We start from the raw sequence: 18,776 nt of genomic DNA, 5'->3' as shown, positions 1-18,776 counted from the left end.
TTACTATGTGAAGTACTCAGGCTATAATAGAGAAATAATTAGACAACACACAATACAGGCAGAGATGCATGTATACAGGAGTAGGAATCTTCAATGATTTTTATTAGACTTTCCGAACTATGACATAAAGTCACTTAACAATGAAAGAGTCATTATAATTATATGTATTACTAAAAAAAAGATACTTTTATTATAACACAATATTAGCCTCCTTCTATACTGCCTGAGGTGGAGAAGTCCTCTGGACCATTTCAAGTATTTTCAGCAAAAAGAAAATGAGTATCCAGTAGAAATTTGTCAATATATATTCAATAATTTCTATAATTGTAATCAGACTCGCTCCACAAAATAGGCCCAGCTGACCACCAACATCGGCTGTAATAAAAATCCATTTAAAAGTTACTAATTTATAAGGCAAAAATGAAACATCATTATAGTCTACATTATTTGACTCCAATAAATTGATCATGACTGATATATGAATATACATTAATCATACTGTTTTGAAATTTAGTATAGTGCAATACAAACTAGTAGTACCTGACAATAGTATTCATAAAAATCATCTCCAAAAGGAAACAGTATAAAACTATGTTCCCCAAAATTTAATTTAGACTTTAGAAGATTTGAATGATAGGTAAAATTTTAACTACAATGTAACATGCACTCATGAAATGCAAAGCAGAACTGGAACTTGGTACCATATGGCCTTGAAGGATTATGCTGTTTTGCAAGGAGACAATTTCCATGCAAACTGCACTGCTAGTGTCCTAATTACATTTTGAATTAAGCATTTATCATTTCTCTTTCAGCCAAAAAAATATATTTAAAACAATGCATTTTTAAAATGTTTTTAATTTGCATTGATATATACAGCATTTACATCTGAAAAATTTGTAAGTGTGCAGTTCTGAGGCACAATGTGTACTCTTATCTTTTTTGCCTTCACCATTACTATGTCTAAAACCTTTCCACATTCCCCAGAAGAACTCCTTAAAAAAATTAATGCTTCAGTGCCCTCCACCACAAGACCCTAGCAGTCACCCTTTGTTTTAACCCCTGTGAACATTGCTATTCTAGTACTGCCTTCTAAGGAAGTACATGTTATTAATAGTCTACTAGAAAACTAATATTTGTTAAATGTTCTTTGAAAGTGAATTTTTTGTAGGACCTCTTTTCTTTTTTCTTTTTTTTTCTTTTTTCTTTTCTTTTTTCTTTTTTCTCTTCTGTAACTGCATAGGTCATAATCTCAATCTCAGCTCTTAGGTCTGAGAAGACTTATGCCTGAATCAAATGTTTTCCTCTGACTCCTATGTGAGTTCCTCTAGTGTGTAACTGGATCTAGGAAATCAGTAGTTTTTTAAGGACTCCGTGTCGTAATTGCAGAAAAAGCAGAGAGTGGCTGTACAGGAAATGAATAAGCTTGCTTGCTTGGGATTTTTCCTACCTCTCCCTGGCATGAAGACAAAAGATGTGAACCTCCTGAAACACTGTACAATAGTCACATGGGGGAGGTGGCAGCCTGAAGGGAACTTAACTGTGAGTGAAACTCTGAGATAGGCATCAGTGGCTGTTTTGGCAAAATACTGTGTGGTGGCATCACTGGTGTTTCTCAGGGACTAAAAACACTTAGTGGCTTGTAGGAGACAAGGACAATTGATTCTTGTTCCTCTACTAACCCCTGATCAGGAAATTAGTCTGACAGGAAATGAGAGCTGAGGAAGGAGTCAACACACTTACCGAGTAACTCAGGTACACTCACTGCCTTTTGTTGCTGTGTTATCTTATAGTTTAAGTCACTATAGTTTATTTCAATGTTCACAAGATTCTCCCTGGATATGAAACAGAATAAGCATAGTTTATAGCTGTCACTACTACTTTTAATCCCCATCTTTGATTCAGAAACTCTTTAATGTTGCATTAGATCCAGCATGTGTTAGTTCAGTATTAATCCCCTTAGCATTATCTTGAAGGCACCCTTGCCTTGGTAACATTTGGGAAAAAAAAAGAAATAAAGGAAGAGAAAGAGAGAGAGAGAGGAAGAAAACAGCCCCCCATGACATTTCCATGTTTTATTCTTTAAAAAATTGAAGAAATACATGTAATCTTCTAATTGTGGCCCATTATATTTAAAAATTATGGATTATAATCTTAATTCAATTCTTGACATTTCCAAGTTGTCTAGTTGATTCTAAAGAAGTTGGGCTGTTACCTTGTCCAAGGTTAGTATGGGAGAGCTATGCTCATAGGTTTTAGGGAGAAAATAAACATGGACTGGAGTAGGAGCTACCCTGCTGACAAATGCAATTTTCCATTTATTGTTTACAAACTTGAGCAATGATTTTATTTTCTTAGTGTCCTCTATAAGTCTTCACACATGTCAAGAATGGCTCAATACCACCTGAAATCTATACTCTTGATACAGCCGATGGCCCTGACTCTCTCTCTTCTCTATCAAGACCTCTCCTTTGAATTCCAATCATATAGTTGACTGAGTTTTTAATAACTCCACTTGCTTGTCTAATAATTTAACACTCTCCAATATATTCCAAGTCAAGCTCTTGATATTTTCCATTTGGCACCCCTAAGCGGTCTAATGGGCAACCCTGTTTGTGGAACCACTAGTGTCTAGACAGAGTCCCATTGCTTGACACACTACTCTTCTCACTGTCACACAAGCCATCATAATCTCCCTAGGAGTTTTGTTATAGATGTCTGGCTCGGGATTGTGCTTTCAATTTGAGTTATCACACCTCAGCAAATATCCTCTTTGCTTCATACAATAAATAATAATTCTTCAATATGTTGAATTAGGACACTGTGGCTGTACTCCCCTGACACAGGGCACTCATGATGAAACATCAGCATGGACTTTGGAGACCCATGGCTGTAGAGTTTTGTTCACTTCTGCTCAAGGTCTTTGTCACCAAAAGTCCATAAATCTGAAGACAATTCTTTATCACTCTGGCTTCTTTGAATGACTTTTCCTTTGTCTTTTCTGTTACAGCATCATGAACCTTTTTATATCACTCACATATTTATCATTCATTTCCATCACAATGGAAACATGTTCAATAAGGCATGGCTTGTAAATTTTGTTCATCAAGGAATTCTGATGCCTACCATAGCCTTTGAATCCCAACACCAAATACATACTTTTTATATATTTGTTAAAATTGCAACAACTTAAAGGTGGAGCCAACAATCAAGTGGCTGAATATTAATCTGTCTGGACTACATGATTTTCAGATGGCAATAAGAATTTTAATGAAGAATGGACCCTATTGGCAATTTTTCCTAAAACAAGAAGGCATTCTCTAACATGTCTCAGGAACACAGTTGTAAACCACTTCCCTTATTGTTTACAGTTTGGAGAAATCAATACACTCTAATATACTTAATGGTGTATAATACTTATACACCATTAGTATGTTTTGTTAATTTCCATTAGTCTAATGCTAGGTAACAGGAAAATGTATAATATTTAAACAGATCATCAGTGGAAGTTGTAATGTTTACAAGTGATAAAACAGTTATCAAAATGAAAGAAGTCATAATGTTGTCTTGGAAATCCAGAAATTTTAGTAGCATTCCCAACTTCATGTTCTCCATTGCGCTTTTGATTTGCATACACACTGATAATATGGGCTAACTTTCTAAGCTAAAGTAAGAGGCTAACAGAAATGACTGTATGTCCCAAAATTCCCATAATTGTCATTGTTAACTCAATGACCTCCAAACTGCTTCCCTTGACTGACCACCATGTCATTTCCTGAAACTTTAAGTGTTCTGTAAAGAAAATTTAATGTTAATCATAAATAATTTATAAGACTAATCTGAGTACCTGAGATATTCTTGACTTTGATTCAATTTTTTAGCAAGAAATTTTAATGCTTTTTGACTTGGGAAAGTAGAATAAGAAACAGTAGCTGGGTATTCTGTTTCCTCACATGACACAGGGCAGCTGGAGTTGTGTGTCCCCATTGTGCATAGTCCCTTAATCTCAATGTGGTCTGAAACAGAAACCATAACAGACTTCACAACAAGAAAAACAGGACATTCTAAAGTTCATCATTTCTTTTTCTGTATTTAAAAGGTAGTTAAATATCCCTACTAATTTAGTAAATCATATTAATTTACTGTTAATACAACCAACAAGACAGAAATCAGCTGTAATCCTTGATCCATTGAGCCACTGGGGTCAGATCTTCATTAGGAATGAGAAATGCCAGGACATTCATGGACTATTTCTATATAAGATCAACTATTTGGACAGAACACAATCGAGAGTGGTGTGTTCCATACCCCCTTGGGAGGAGCCAGCAGATACAATTCTGAAGGTCAGTGATTTAAACTTCACTGATCTTTAGATTTACCCTAAATTTGTGTGCAATACTGTTAGTTTAAGGTTCCCTTTATCCCCTTAGCATTCCAGGCAGTCAGTGAGGTTCTCTGTTTACCAGGTTCTCACCTGGTACACACAATCTAACACATTCATATGATCACATATGCTATTTTCATACAGACACTTACATGCATGTGCTCTGACACACTCATATATACAAATAGCCTACAATACATTTATCCCCACACTCATACTCACATATTCCAGCACATGCATGTGTACGCTATACTCCCACATTTGCTTGCACAGTGTTGTGATCCTATTATCCCACAGTAGTCCCCAAACTACTGTATGCATGATCCCCCCCTCCCCCCGGCTCTTCCTCTACCTTTCATCAGTGACAGGAAAACAAAAGCTTGACACCATAGTTTTTGTTTTTAGTGTGTCATTACATCATTTGTATAATTGGTCTGAAAACTAAAGAGAAATATAAATCTACCTCATACCCACACCTTGAAATATTTTATTACCATTTAAAAGAAAATGTTTATTCTACTGCTGCCATCTTTAAAGATATTTCTACAATGGGTTAGAATAAAAGACTTTCATAGAAGAGTACAATAGTTAGTTTTGTCAACTAACAAAATCTAGAATTATCTGGCACAGAAATTCTAATTGGGAGTTCTGTAGATCAGGTTGGCTTGTGGGCATGTCTATGGTATTTTATTCATCATTTTTCTTAATTGAGTTGGGAACACCCTCCCACTGTGGGTGGAACCAGTTAAGGGATCTTGAACTGCATGAGAAAGCAAAGTAAGAACAAGTGTGCATTTCTCAATTCACTCTTCTCTGTTCTTAGCTGTGGAGGTAATACGACCATCACTTCCTAGTTCCTACTACCTTAATCTCTCCACAGTCCTGGGATATATGTAACCTAGAACTGTGAGTTAAAATAAATCCTTTGTCCCCTGGGTTATTTTGATAGGTTGCTATATCCCACAAAAAAAAAAAAAAAAAAAAAAAAAAAAAAACCAAAGGGTATGTAATATATTACATTTTAAGAGGGCAACCAATTATTTACAAACACAAATATGATATCATGTGTAAGGATAAAATTATACAAGAATATAATGTAATATTAATAATTTGGGATCTATGCAAAGTTTAGGCAAAATAAATCTGTTTAGGTTGTCAATAAATAAGACATGTGTGGTTATGATTCAGTTTACACAAAAATGTCATATGTGACATGTGTAAATGAAAGTGAAGTTCTCAAAAATATTAATAATTTTCAAACTAACAAGATTCTACTGAGTTTTACATGATTCTTTTTCTAACTCAGAATATTTGATTTAGCTATTAAAATGTTTCAGTTATGAAATAAAAATCAAGGGTATATTGGTAACATAGAGAACAGAGGTTAGATACAACATAAAGATTTGGAAATCAGCCTCTGGCTCTCACGGGTACCCTGTTGTCCTGTGCATTTAACTGAGAGATATCCTATAGTCAGAGGGAATTTTCTTTTACTGTGGTTATGTAGTGAGTGTTAAAGAACTTTTAAAAACTCTTTATATAACTTCTTTTTCATCTCAGGATGATATCCACAGTGTAATTTCATGTCTTGGAATTAAATACTTTTAATATAATCCTCAAAAGTTTAAGAAAAAACTCAAGCCACTTACCGACAATGGGAGAAACACAGTTGTAGTGTTTTAGTAGATCACACTCGACACCATTTCCTTAAAAACAGTAAGTGTAACATATAAAGGGTTTTCTTGAAATAAAATTCTCCCACTGAAAAGACAGTGAACCTCTGGAATGTGCACCTGTTTGGAGAAGTGATTTCGGGGACTGATTCTGGAGATTGTTATTTGAGTTTGTTAGCGCCTTTATTTTTGAGGATGCAGTTGATTGAATTCATAACTTCAAATATTCTGAGCACACCTCCAGCACTGAGACAGTCAGTCACCTCTAGCACTGAGACAGACAGACAGTCACCTCCAGCACTGAGACAGACAGTCACCTCCAGCACTGAGACAGACAGTCACCTCCAGCACTGAGACAGACAGACAGACAGTCACCTCCAGCACTGAGACAGACAGACAGACAGTCACCTCCAGCACTGAGACAGACAGACAGTCACCTCCAGCACTGAGACAGACAGACAGTCACCTCCAGCACTGAGACAGACAGACAGACAGTCACCTCCAGCACTGAGACAGACAGACAGACAGTCACCTCCAGCACTGAGCTACATGTGGGCCCAGATTTTTGATAAAATTAGCAACTCAATTTAAAAGTATATTTCTTTTCTATATCTTCTTCTCTATACATTCTTCATATCATATGGACATTTTTTTCTGATTCTTTGATATAAACATGCAAAAAAGTCAGAATCAAAAAAAGGAACTATTAAAGTTTAGACAGGGGGAGACTTTTGTTTAGTAGCAGAAGGAAGAATAATTACTTATGCCATGAGTGCCAGCTGTGCAGAGCTGTTCCCCACTAGGGAAACACTTCCTCCTCTTCAGTCAGCTCCACCCTACACAGATGCTAACGTGTTTGCAAACCAGTCTCTAAGAAAAGAGCCTGAGATGTTGATGTCCTTAGGGAAAGACCCCAGTTACTGTACTGCATCTGCTTGTGGAAAAGTGTATTTTTGCTAAATCGAAGGAATACATGCTGTATTTCTAATAATTGCATGACTTAAAACTTTGGGGGGGGTTTCCTCTAAAAACTGGACCTGAACACAAACTTTGAGTTGGTATTTGTTATCTCAGGACCTGAGAGATTGTAGCATTTAGTGTGGCTTAAAAATTATATACTGTACCAGCCATGGAGTTTTGTCATTGTACACACATTGATGAACTGCCTGGAGGGCAGGAGTTCTCAACCTATGGGTTGCAACTCCTTTGGCAAATCTCTATCTTTTACAATATTTACCTTACAATTCACAACAGTTGTAAATTGCAGTTATGAAAAGGCAATGGAAATAATTTTGTGGTTGGATATCACCACAACTTGAGGAACCACATTAAAGGAGCACAGCATTAGGAAGGTTGGGAACTGCTGTAGGGGTTGGATTAGGCCATGTAAGTGTCAAAGTTTTTTATGCACCTGCTGTAGAACTTGAGACAAAGAAGAAAAACAATTTATAGTTTACCTAGGTTTATTCCATGAGCTAATTTTTAAAGCCATGGCCTTTGACTGTAACCAGATATTTGTTCATTGGTATCGCACAAGTGGTCTCTGAGGTTAGTAGCTACAATGTTTACTCAATAATCTTCAAAATCTAAAGGAGACTGTGCTGTGAGAACTATGGACTGCTTTCAGAATGCTTTTGAGGCTATAGGGGAGGACTGTGTCCCAAATTCAAGAAATTTAAAAGAAGATGAGGAGAGGGAGGAGGAGGAATGGAAAGACAGAGGGGGGCCTGGCAGAAGGAATGAGCGACGGAGGGAGGGAGGGAGGAAGAAAAAGATGAAGAGAGGAAGTGAACACTTTTATTTTTCCTTACCTTTTATTGAAATAACATGTCTGTGAGTCTTTATTGAGATAGAGATAGAAATATATAGATAGAGGGTAAATACACACACACACACACACACACAGAGAGAGATACAGAAAGAGAGAGAGAGAGATTTAGAGAGGGCTCAGTTTTATTTCTTCCATTACTTACTTTTCTAATAGTTCACATCTCTTTATGAGCACACTAAGGAAAGACAACATAATAAATAAACATTCAATGGCCTATCATTTTTATAAATTCTAATCTGTATTTTCTGTTGCTTGTCTCATCCTTATAATGGCCTGCTCTGGAGGACATAATTCTCCTCATTTTATAGAAAGCACAGAAAGTTATGGCATTGGCTAGATGAGAATGTGTGAAATCAGACCCAAGTTTTAGCCTCTGCTCATTAATTGCTTGAGGTATCTCTGGGCCTGAAAATACATGAAACTGTATGAAAAGAAGTCTTGACATTTCTTCCACATTCACAAGGCAAAGAATTTTCCAATAGTGAGATCATTAGAGTCTGCAGTGCTATATGAATACATGAAATAATTTTTAATTTTGAATTACAAAATCCTTGACATTCATTCAATTTAAGGTATTTAAGCACATCTGACTTTAATCTTCTAATTAAGATTGAGGGCATAGACTGACAGCACCATTTTCTTTCCCAGAAACCTCTGTGGTGTTCCAATGCTTTCAGACTAAGATAAAATGTGGCAGGTGGACCATTTTCCCTCATGAACTTTCATGAGAATGGAAAAAAATTCAATACACACAAGCTTTCTATGCTTCCAATTAAGGAGTGTGTGGAAGAGTTGACAGTCTTTACCTACCTGGAAGCAGAAATGGCAAACATCCACACAGCCTCTGTATGTGCTGGGCTTTGCACTCCTTTAAACAACTGTAAGTGTTATAGGTTGTAAAGTTCTTCAATTTGATGTCAGGATTGCACTCTCCCCAAGGATATTCCTGATGGACTGTCTGAAGACAACAGATGCCAAGGTTAGGAGACAGTTGATTCACAATTTCCTTTAAAGGATGATGTACACTTTTACTTATCTCAGAGTTTTTAAACATTTTTTCAATATACTAAATTTACCCATTTGTCCATACTACTATCTTGAAAGTACCTGAAGGCCACTATAATAGCAGCCTTTATGTTTTTAACCTACTTGTTAATGAAAACAGCAGCTAGGTCAACCATTTTTAAATTAATTCATGTAAGAAAATAAATGTTTATGTTAATGTTATGTCATCATATTACTCAGTTGACTCACAAACCATCAACAAGTATGACAAAAATTAATCCTTTATTTAACATGCAACAAGTACTTTGCTTTCTTTATGTTACTTCACTTAAACATCCTATCTCTGGGAAGGAATAGCTGTCTACTCGCCAAGAGTACAAGGAGTGGATGCAATTCAGAAAGCTAATCAAGGAAGTTCCTGAGTTAAGTCTGTCACATGGAAGCCTGCCACACCAGCTTGTCTCCATGACTGCTGATCTTGCACTTTAGTTGTTTTCTTTATTTTTTTCCTTCTTTGCAGATGGCATCACAGAGAAAACATTCAATTCTAAAGTTTATTTTATGGTCCTGTTCTTAATTCCATCTGAACTTGCCTTGGATTCAATAGGCTTCCCCATGCTCACTTAGGTTGTACATAGGAATCCACTGCCTTTTGCTACAGAGGAACCTCCATATAAAGGAAAAGAATTGAAATGAAGTATTGACCTTTCCAGACATAGTTTGAACTCATAGGAGAAAAGTGTCTCTCATGGAAAAGGTCATTTGTATGTTTAATGGATTCATCACCAGCTAATTCCTTCTCTCTCTCCATATCTCCCAGGTTCTTACCTTCAGTTGGCGGATGGTCACCCGTGCGTGCATTCCTACGGGAGAAGATAAACCCAAGCCATCAAACTGTGGCTCCTTCTTTGGTGAGTGAATAACAAAGATGATGCCAGCATCAGCAAAACCAGGCATGGGATTATCAGTAAATTCCTCCTGAAGAGAATACACACAGAGTTCAAGGTTAACTCATGGTTAACTTCCTAAAATCAGTTATATCATCGTAGGCTTCAATCTACTGTGTAGGAGAGGTGCTGAAATTTAGGATCTAAAACACTGCTTTTCAGGCTGTATTACAGGCTGTTGCTCCCAAGGAAGTATACAAATACACCCATGTCAGTTGCTCCTGAATAAACCCACAAGCACAGTGGTGTTGGCTGATGACCTCACTTCCTCTGACTGTCTTATCTTCTAGGTGCCTTTCGGGAAGTTCCTATTTGGCTCTTCCTTTTCTGCTGCAGGTATCTTGGTAATTAAGCCTTGTTCAAAAATTCAAATGCCTTCTTCAATAATTGTGGAAATTCACACTATTTCTTTAACATCTTTTTAAAAATATGTATACATCTATATCAGGTAAAGATGCCAACATGTAAATTGCTAGTGATATTGTAGTTTCAGGGTATAAGAAGAAGGCTGAATGTGCACATATAGAGATTGTGTAGTGAATCAGTTCACTGTTATGTAATTATCCTTGAAGAACAAGCTTTAAACTCCTGGAACTCAGAGGCCCATTTGTCCTGAACTTGTTAAAACTTTCTAAGAAGCATTGACTTGGTTGATTTAAATAAATATCTAGGTATCCTTTGCTTATAGAACATTGCATTATATTTGTAGGCTTTAATTATATTATACAAATATGTTGGATTTTACACTAATACAACTGTATTATTCTTGTTTCAACTAACCCTAGGGCTATTATCTAAATAGTTTAAATATTGGTCAAATAGTTTCTGAGTACAAGGTTGTGCTTTGGCATAAATACAATTATTTTGAGTGAGACACAGGAGGGAATTATCAAAATGATATATAACAGAATTTCTTTAAAAGCAGTCATGGTCTCATTAATGTTTATGGATGCTATAGTAATTTTCTGTGATTCAAGATGAGGTTACCATATTTCCTTGTCATTCACTGTTTGTCTTTCAATACTTACTATACCAGCATGGCAGAATATTGATTTATACACCTTTGGTAGCAGAGGGCAGGTATGGGAGTTAATCACCTAGCACCTTTGAAATAACCACAATGCAATTCTTAGATGTTGAGACACCTGAGTCCTAGGATCAAATAGAACTTCCAAGGCCAGTTATAAACAGCAACCACAAACAAAAGCAAACCCAACAAACAAGGAGGTTTAGGTAAAGTGCATTTATGTACTATTCTTACATAGTAGGGCCTTTTCTTTTTTTCAAAAATCGATGATGAATCAATACATACATAGAGTTCTTCTCAAAAACTATTTCCATGTTCAGAAGGAAATCCTATCACAATTGTATTTTTAGTAATAATGACATACATGGTATGACAGAACTTTCCATTTCTTTACTGCATACATAATTCCTGGAATCATGATAATAGAAGGTAGTAGAACAGCAAACATTGTTTAGCCTATGCCTGGAGTATCTAAAGACAACAGTAATCCACAATTCATGGGGCATTAGCGTAAATTGGCAAAGGGTGAAATAAACTCAGCTGGTGGAACTTATTTGACAGAGAAGATATTCTTACTAAAATTTGAGTACTGTGCTCAAACTAGAATGAAGTGAAGTGAATACCTGATGGACATTGAAGAGCAGCTTTAAGCCTCTTCCAGACAAACTCACTTTATTCTTGCTTTGGATATTCTCACCATGGTTAAAAGTAAAGCAATTTCCATATTCAGTAAAAACGTGTTTGAAATCCTCCAATATGAAAATGAACCAAATAGAACACAATCAGTGAAGAACTTTTCAATGTCCCAAAGTTCCAATCACTCTATTAGTTTCTACACTTGCAAGTATTTAAATGAGAATTCTTATATTAGAAAGATTTGATAATCTGGCAATTTATGCATGTGTTTCACCAACAGTTTTCACATGTATAATGGACATTTAGGTCAACTTGCATGTTATTTTTAAATGAGACATTTTCACATGTAATTAATATTGTTTATACAACAATTAAAATAATTTGTTTCACCTTTTAAATAATGATTCATGGAAACATGTTTTAAGCTTTGACGAATGGCTTCCATGCCTCTCCTTTGACACATTACTGCTCCATCGTTATGTTCTCTGTGGGGCAGTCACATTCTGCTTCCCACTGACCTCTAATGATAACTGTCCCATCCTCCACAGAGGTGTATGTGTTATACAAGCCGGGTTGATCTGCATACCCAACTTCTTGTTTCAGCAACTCGTTTAAGAACAGAAGATGAGCCTGCCATTGGATTCTCACCTGGATTCTTGAGTGTTAATGTGTCAATGTGAGAAAAATTTTGGTGGCTGAAGTTTTGGCTTGCTGTGGGGAGACAGCATCCCAAAAGCAAGCAGGAAAAGTTAAGAGACCAGGAGGCAGAATCAAAGTAAGGAGGCTCATTGATATAGTCTTTTCTAAAGTCAGTCCTGCTTTTATATTATCCAGATAACTAAGCCAATTTATATATTGACTTTGTAGATTACTAGTTTTTCATAATGTATATTATCACTAGTGAAAATTGTCTTTGTAGTGAATTTAAATGTATTAGTAAAAACAAAGCAAGGAAGAAAAGCCCCTTTAGGTTAGAATTCAACCCATCTTGCTGCTTGTCATTATCCCTGCCCACTCTCAAGAATATCCATTGTGTGCCTCTCAGAAGGCTGATTGTCTCCTTGGACTATGAACTTGACACTCACTTTGAATCTCTTTCATAGAATAGGGATTGGATAGGCAGGAAATAACACATCAGATATCAGGTATGCTGTGCTTTATCTTAGACTAATTATAAAAGTGACTGATGCAGATTTTTAGATGTGATATATGTAGATATAAAGCTCACTGTGCATATTGTGCATGTGACATAGAAATCTTAGTTGAAGACTAGAAGACTCATTTCTGTGTATTCTCGTAAAATGTCACTATCTTAAAAACAGTGTGATAGTCGCTTATGGAGGACACAAATGTTTTCTCCAAATTGCTGAAAGGTAAGGGAAAATTACAGAGTCCTACTATGGTAAGTTCTTTTACTTTGAGAAAAGTCTATGCTTCAAAAAGGGTCTTTAAAACTTTTGTCATCTATCATTTACTTGAGCCGTGTGTGTGTGTGTGTGTGTGTGTGTGTGTGTTTGTGTGTGTGTGTGTGTGCGCGCGCGCATGCACATGCATGTGTGTGCATGTGCCCCTGTGCTTATGCACATGCATATGCTATTCTAATGTGTGATGAATGCCTAAGGACAACTTTGTGTATCTGCCACTTTCCACATTATTTCTTGGAGCTAGGCTGGTACCCATCTCCACCCACCATCCTGCCCCGCATGCAGCATCACCAGTTTCTAAGGCTGCTGGGTTGGAACTCAGGTCAATAGCAAGTAATGCTCTTCCTGTCTCAGCCATTTCTCCAACTCCTTATAAAACATCTTGAAGGAAGAAATTTGTCTCAAATGAATCCCACATATCCTGCTACTACAAAGCAGAAGTTAGCAGGTCTAATGAAATGTACTTATATAAACAGGTTGATTTCTCAAGGGAACAATTTTATTTGAAATGAAGTCATAGTCTATTATCTTGAATAGATTTTGAGAAATATTCAACCATTACCTTTGGACCACATGGTTTTCCAAAAAATTTACAGTGCAATAAAGTGTCTTGATTGAGATAAAAACCATTTTTCTTGACAAATTCTGTAATGCTGAAGTTTTGGTGACTTGTAACAAAATTTAAAGTCTCTAAAGAGTCAGTGTTGTTGGCACTAATTTCCTGAAGGCGGAGGACTTTGGAAACTATATCCCATAAGAAGAAAATGATGCTAAATTTTGATGCAGCCTCTGTTTGGAATCTGTTGGTAGGAATGAAGGCATTGGTTAGAATGATAAAACTTAATTTTCTAGCTATTTGGTCTATAAGCATATCACATTTCCAACAGGATAAAATTTCATAAATCCCCCCCAGTGTTTGTTTCTGCTTTTCTCTATAGACATATAATGCATGTGCATTTTTTTTTGTCCCAGTCCAAGTAAAAATTAAGTCTGGCTTTGGAGCTGGAAGTATAGCTCTTTCCTCTACGCCCAAGCTTGCTTGTTAATGTAAAATCCAAAATCTCTATTTCATGTCAGAAGAGCCACCTGATAGGGAACATAAGAAAAACAAAAATTAAGGGACTATTGTATTGCCACCAATCTTATAATCCTTTGGTTTTATTTTGAATCGTTAAAGCTTTTCTTAAAGTATAAATATTATCTAATATATATATATATATATATATATATATATATATATATATTAAACATTTTGTCATATTAATGGTCATATAGAGTACTAACAAATTCTAGAAAAAGGAGTCATCTAACTTTCTGTACATGATTTCAGGTTTGAATCTCTATCAGGTAAATAAGAACTAAGTTTTTGTACTCTGGATGTGGGTAACAAATATTGATCCGTCAACCTCTGAGATCTGCTACATATGACATTTAAAATGTTTAAGTATTCAGCAGTATACTATGACCACACCTAACAGACTGACCTTTGAAGTCTCCACAAGGATGATTAGGCCCCACAATGATGATTCTACTAGGACTATGATAACACCACTAAGCAGTAAAAATCACCTAAAGATCAACTTTGGACTACAAACTGCTCAGGGCCATTGCAAGGTGGCCTCAGAGACTATTCTAGCCAGGACTTGAGACAAGCCCTACAGTTTATATTGTGCAGAGAATGGACAACAAATTATATAGCTGCCTCTCCCAAGACTTGACAATTATCTCAAATTTTTCTTTTCAGGATCTCCTAAAGATGTCATCATCCCCAGACAAAAGGAAGTAACTTTAAGAACAGGATGTCTACATTCCTAAGAAGTGGGTGGGTAGTTTTTGGTCCTTCAATGGGTTATGGATATTTGTCATTATTTAGGGTGGTTGGTTACATGTTGTTATTCGTAATGATTTTAAAAAGTTGAACAAAGGAGATTAAATTCAGGGTTCTTGTACTAAAAAACAAAAAAGAAAGAAAAAAAGAGATGTAGATATGATAGGCTGAAAGGGTAGATTATTGAATCTACTTTTAAAAAGCAAATATTTGTATGTTGATACAAAATTGAGATTATATTTGTTAGATCATACATTTCTACTCTTGTTCAAGGTATTGTATCTATACAAGTCATTTAATAATGTAATACAAGTTTTTAGTCCTTGAAAGTTATCATTAGGATGTAAAGAAATGCAAGTTACTGGTTAGCTTTGGCAATCAAACTTGTAGTCACATTAGTTATGCTTTCAAAGTCAAACAGAGATATATTTTAGAAAGGCAGGTTGTCTTCAAACACTTCAGAGATCTGTAGAATATGGCATTTAAAATGTCTTAATAACATTTTTTCTTGTTTTTGTTTTTGTTTAGTTTTGTTTTAATGACAGTGAGTCATGTCTGCTCCTGGCAACACCAATCTACTTCAGAAAAGATGAAGGGCATTGAAGAAACTCCATATGGAGTTTTCATTCTTTGTGGCAAAAGTTAGCCACTGGACAAAAATGTGCTTTTTCCTTGACTGCTGACAGTATGCTGTCCAAATTGGACAAGCAGAACACAAAAGAAAGTGAGTGCCAAACTTTGCCAAGAAGGGTAGGGAAGTCCTTTAGAATATTCTGCTTCGCAGAAAAAGTCTGTCAGACATGCTAGGCCTGTAGGCTGAAGATGGATACCCCACCATTGCACAGGAACCTTGGGTGACTGTCCAGGCCTCCAGCTGTTTCTGTCATTTTTTACATTTTTTGGAAGTCGCTTGCTTACACTTTCTGCTTACTCAGTTATATTATTTCCTTCTTGGGTCTCTGATAGAGTTGAAGACTTTATAGTTGTAATTACAATTTTCCTGTTACCTGATTCAAAAAAGAAATTCACAAAAGAGATGTAAAATGTATAAGGTTGAGAGACATTAAAAGATAAATTTGGCAATGCATGTTAGAATAGAAAGTGAATTAGGTATAATCTTTTGGACTCACAAAGACAGGATATCTATGGAGTATTTCCTCTGAATTTGTCAATTGGTAACAGACTAGACATTATTAATGTATACATACATACATATATATATATATATATTATGTATAGTTATAGTACTTATCGTATACAGTTTTTCTTATAATAGTTATAACTTTATTTTTCTAATTTAGACAATAAAGGGGAAATGTGGCAATATCTTGTATGTAATCTAACAAACAAACAAAGCTTTCCTGGAGACCAGTGTATAGAGCTAAAGCACTAGTTAACCATAGAGGCCAGGCAGTGGTGATATACCTTTAATCCCAGAACTTGGGATCTCACGCCTTTGATCCTACTACTTGGGAGACACATGCCTTTAATCTCACCCATATGTTGGAGGAAATGGGAAGTGATATAGCTAGGCAGAGAGGAGAATATAAAGTGGGAGGAGACAGGAGCTAGCCGCTTTTCAGTCTGAGGATTTCGTAGAGATAAGAACTCTAACGGCTGGCTGCTCTACTTCTCTGATCTTTCAGTTTTCACTCCCTAATATCTCACTCCAGGTTTTTATTAAGACCAATTAGAACTCAAGTTGCATCATGTTTAGATTTTTATTGGCATCCTTTACATTTCTTCAAAATACAATTAATGATTTCATATTTTGAGTCTATAAACCTGAAAATGAGCAGCTTTCCTCTTCTCCTTGTCTTACAGCACAGAACTGAATGGTGGTCTATTCTTGGTAGGGTTCCATGTCATGCAGTTCTATAGTTTATTGAGGAAGCACAGTCCTACTTTCCATATGGATGTAATAACTTAATTCCTACCAACCATATCTAAAAGTTACTCTTCCCCACTGCCTAAAAAAACAATTATTATTGGTTGTTTTTTTCAGAAATAGCCATTCTCACATGGAGGGTATTGATAGCTCATGGTGATCCTGACCTAGATTTCATTTTCATTTTTTTCCTTTTGAAAGGGGATATTTATGTTGAGGACTTTGATCCGCTTGGACTTAAAGAGGGGGTTTATTTACTTAGTAATTTCTATTGAGCTACTTAACAATGATTATCAGAAAATTACATGATTTTGACATGATTACTGCATTTAGTATATTTTCCCATTTTGAATATTTATAGATATGATCTTTGTGTGATAATAGTCTTGTTATATTTTCTTTGAAGTTTTAGGCTTTATTTGTTTTTATGGTATAGTATTTATTTAATTTTTGGGAAACTTCTTATATCAGCTCTATATCTATATCATTTCCATGCCACCCTCTTCCCCTCCAACTCTTACTGTGTCTACCTCCAAAAATTATAATCTCTTCTTTAATTATTATTGCTGTTTTAGTGTGTGTATGTTTATGAGTCAATATAGCTTTTTTATATAATGTTTTGCCTTTAAAATTTTTCTTTCACTGGGTAGTGGTGGTGGCATACACCCTTAATCCCAGCACTCTGGAGGCAGAGGCAGGTGGATCTCTATGAATTTGAGGCCAGCCTGGTCTACAGAATGAGTTCTAGTAGAGTTCAGGCTGCATAGAGAAACCCTGTCTCAAAAAACAAAACAAAACAAAAAGAAGTTAATTTCTAATACAAGCCCATATTAAACCTTTTTCCAGTAGAAACAAGTGAGAACTTCAAGCTAATAATATGTGATATTTTCTAACATGTCAAAGATTGCAACTGTTTCCTGGCTAGCATCTAACATATTCTAATGTCTTACTTCACTGCCTCTGGTCCACTCATGGTCAGCCTTACATACTGACTCTACAAACATCCTACTTCAAAACTCTGAGATACTTTTCTCACTCTGATACACATGTCTGATGTTTTGTGATGGTTCACAGTCTCCATTTTCTTAGGCAAAAGCATTTCTGGAAACTATTTTTTCCAATGTTAGTAGCTAACAGATTTTGGAAAGAGACACAGTTTTCACCCTGAATCAATAGTCACTCTACAACTTTGATTTCTTATAGAAGCCATGAGGCAATGAGCTAATGAGTGAAATTAAAGAATTATCTAGCCCTCCTGGGGGTGGCATACATATAGGAAATAAAATTATTAGGAAAGCCTTCAGTTTAAAATATTCTCATAAACTATGTTTGTTACACTAATTGAGGCCATACTTGTAATTTATCACATTAAATGATACAAAGCCTAGCAATATTAAAAATAAACAAATGAAATTTTTATAAGATGTAATATTAAACATAAAGCCAAAACATCTTGCACTGAGTTTATTTTCAACTTTAATACACACCTTAAAAAACAATTTTTTAAGAAAAATTGTTGATGGCTGGGAATATAGGTCAAAAGTAGAGTACTTGTTCCCCATACATGAGACTGGATTCAGAACTTGAATCTGCAAGACAAAGTTTCTCCTTCTTTCCACAATGTTTTACTTAATGTTTTATAAAACATATCCTTTCAAAAATCATATTTATATGGATGCATATATTTATACATATATATGCTATCTATTGAGCCTATCATATGAAGCATATACAGTAAAATGTAGCAAAATAAATTGATTCCTTACCTCAATAGCAATTGCTAAATATATTCTTTCACACACCAGTGGCTCTAAACTCACTTCCAAAATCAGATCACCCAAATTAAAAAGTTTCAGTTGATATCTGAATTAATGCCAGGTTCTGCTTTTCAGTGAGTCCTGCCAATATATCTTTACAGAAAACTTAAAGAAATCTGAGAATGACGTTTGGATTCTGCTTTGAGCTGGATGTAACATCTTACTGGTACTCTCATTAACTGAAAGAATCTTTAACACATTTCATTAAAAATCATTTAGTCTGCATGTATGCATTCACACACATACACACATAATGTGCACACATGTGCACACACACATTTAGAAAGATTTGGTGAAAATAAATGAGCACAGTGATTGT

General features: G+C 35.6%; 1 protein-coding gene across 1 annotated transcript in view; it reads right to left on the bottom strand.

Moving 5' to 3' along the window:
• Nucleotides 1-212: 212 nt before the first annotated feature.
• Nucleotides 213-18,776, bottom strand: part of Asic5 (acid sensing ion channel subunit family member 5) — a 40,717-nt gene continuing 22,153 nt past the window's right edge. The window contains exons 6-13 of the mRNA XM_051199237.1: nucleotides 13,487-13,724; nucleotides 11,488-11,613; nucleotides 9,719-9,868; nucleotides 8,696-8,843; nucleotides 6,031-6,087; nucleotides 3,845-4,013; nucleotides 1,741-1,832; nucleotides 213-375 (exon numbers count right to left, since the gene is read on the bottom strand). Coding sequence (XP_051055194.1) covers nucleotides 215-375; nucleotides 1,741-1,832; nucleotides 3,845-4,013; nucleotides 6,031-6,087; nucleotides 8,696-8,843; nucleotides 9,719-9,868; nucleotides 11,488-11,613; nucleotides 13,487-13,724 — 1,141 coding nt within the window. The 3' untranslated portion in view covers nucleotides 213-214. The remainder of the gene's footprint in view (nucleotides 376-1,740; nucleotides 1,833-3,844; nucleotides 4,014-6,030; nucleotides 6,088-8,695; nucleotides 8,844-9,718; nucleotides 9,869-11,487; nucleotides 11,614-13,486; nucleotides 13,725-18,776) is intronic.

Source organism: Phodopus roborovskii, unplaced genomic scaffold (assembly GCF_943737965.1).
Source record: "Phodopus roborovskii unplaced genomic scaffold, PHOROB, whole genome shotgun sequence".
Taxonomy (NCBI): Eukaryota; Metazoa; Chordata; class Mammalia; order Rodentia; family Cricetidae; genus Phodopus; species Phodopus roborovskii.
This window is presented reverse-complemented; position numbering and strand designations above follow the sequence as displayed.